At 44.8% G+C, this 1695-nt stretch overlaps 1 protein-coding gene across 1 annotated transcript; it reads right to left on the bottom strand.

Moving 5' to 3' along the window:
* Positions 1-610: 610 nt before the first annotated feature.
* On the bottom strand, positions 611-1264 carry LOC123169179 (metallothionein-like protein 1). The gene is made up of 2 exons (XM_044587030.1): positions 1093-1264; positions 611-1007 (listed from the first exon to the last, which is right to left on the bottom strand). The coding sequence occupies exons 1-2, from the start codon at positions 1143-1145 to the stop codon at positions 839-841; spliced, it is 222 nt and encodes a 73-aa protein (XP_044442965.1). The 5' UTR covers positions 1146-1264; the 3' UTR covers positions 611-838.
* Positions 1265-1695: the final 431 nt, after the last annotated feature.

Here is a 1695-nt window from a genome sequence, read left to right as displayed (position 1 = left end):
TCAAGTGGACATGACAATGCATGCCTACATTTATCTTATTGATTTGTCTTATGGATCACGCGAATCAAATAAACCCTTATCTAATGTCTCCCAACCGCTGAATTCTGATGTAAGTATGTCAAACAATGATACAACCAACATACATGCTTAGGGGTACATTTGGTTGCATGGAGTTCCCACACAAACCACCGGGTACAAGCCCAAACGAGTCAAACCCTTGTTGTTTGGTTGCCTACATAAGGCCCGGTGTGCTCACCTTGCAACACAAGTGGTGAAGTTACCCACTCGACAATCATTCAAAAATGGTACCCCCTCCTCTACTCTCATTGCATGTGATGAACCGATGATATATTATATTTAGAAACGAAGTACTATCATAATGATTTCAAATTGCATGGTAATAACACAATCCTTAAGCCTACTTAGTACATAACTTGTTTTATCTTTCTCTTCCCATGACCAGACTTCTTTCTACTTTCAAACCCTTTGTAGAGTAACTTAAATATGTTCATGTAGAGAAATATATTGGCACCCGTGTGCGAAAGAATTATGTTTATCTTTCATCTTTCTATGTTATGAAATAAGATAGAAATATGTAAGACGCGGCTAATAATTCACACTTTGCACGAACCTGTTTTGTATATTCACTTCAGTTCAGATGGACCATTTCAAAGACACACACATAAACTCCGCGCACACAAACACAAAATTTCACAAGTCACAAAGACACCAATAGCAAACCACACCACAACACCAACCAGACGGCCGGCGCCGATTTCATTATTCGCACTCGATCACACACGGAACAATCACCACAAGCGCATCAACCGCTTGCACCTTAGCAGTTGCAAGGGTCGCACTTGCAGCTGGCGCCGCAGCTGCAGCTGTGGGCGGCCTCACCGGACTCGGCGGCCTCCTCGAACTGCACCTTCGCGGGCCTGACGCCGAGGACGACGGCGGTGGCCTGCATGGTGGCGCCGCTCTTCTCCGAGTTAGGGTACATCTTGCTGCATCAGGCGAAACAAAATAATCAGCTCAACTACTCAGTGGCAACTCACCCTAGTTTACAAGAGAGAGAGAAAGCATGCATACCCGCAGTTGCAGTTTGAGCCGCAGCCGCAGCTTGATCCACAGCTGCAAGACATCCTTGGTAATGCTGTAAGCTCGGCTGCCGAAGATGAAAGATTTGATTGGGATGGTGAGCAGTGGGCGATGCATATGCTCGGCTTGTGCACCGCTATTTATAGGCGTGCTTGTGTGTTGGAAAGGGCGTTGTTGCGTGTATGTACAAGATGCATATGCCTAGAATAGGTCGTCGTAAGTTATTTTTCATCCAATGGCGCTTTCTAAATTCAGTGTGTTAATTTCAAACTATATTGTGCTGGGATATGGTTGCTTTCTTTTTTTACAAGAGAAATTTTCAATTTATTCATCAATTATGGCAGTACAGAAAACACTAGAGGTAATAAAAATTACAACTAAGTCCATGGACCACCTAGTGACGACTACAAACATCGGAGCCAGCCGAAAGCGCGCCGCCGCCGTCGCCCCTCCCCAGTGGCGGAGCCAGGAATATAGTATGAGGAGGGCCAAGTGTAGTAAATCCCTGCTAGGGAGGGCCAGCTCATAAGAATACATCATTTTTGCAACCATTGTACATCTATTAGCATGCATACTAGGCTTAATACAACAATC

Source organism: Triticum aestivum, chromosome 1D (genome assembly GCF_018294505.1).
Source record: "Triticum aestivum cultivar Chinese Spring chromosome 1D, IWGSC CS RefSeq v2.1, whole genome shotgun sequence".
Lineage (NCBI taxonomy): Eukaryota > Viridiplantae > Streptophyta > Magnoliopsida > Poales > Poaceae > Triticum > Triticum aestivum.
The sequence above is the reverse complement of the archived record's forward strand: the minus strand, read 5'-3'. Positions and strand labels throughout refer to the sequence as shown.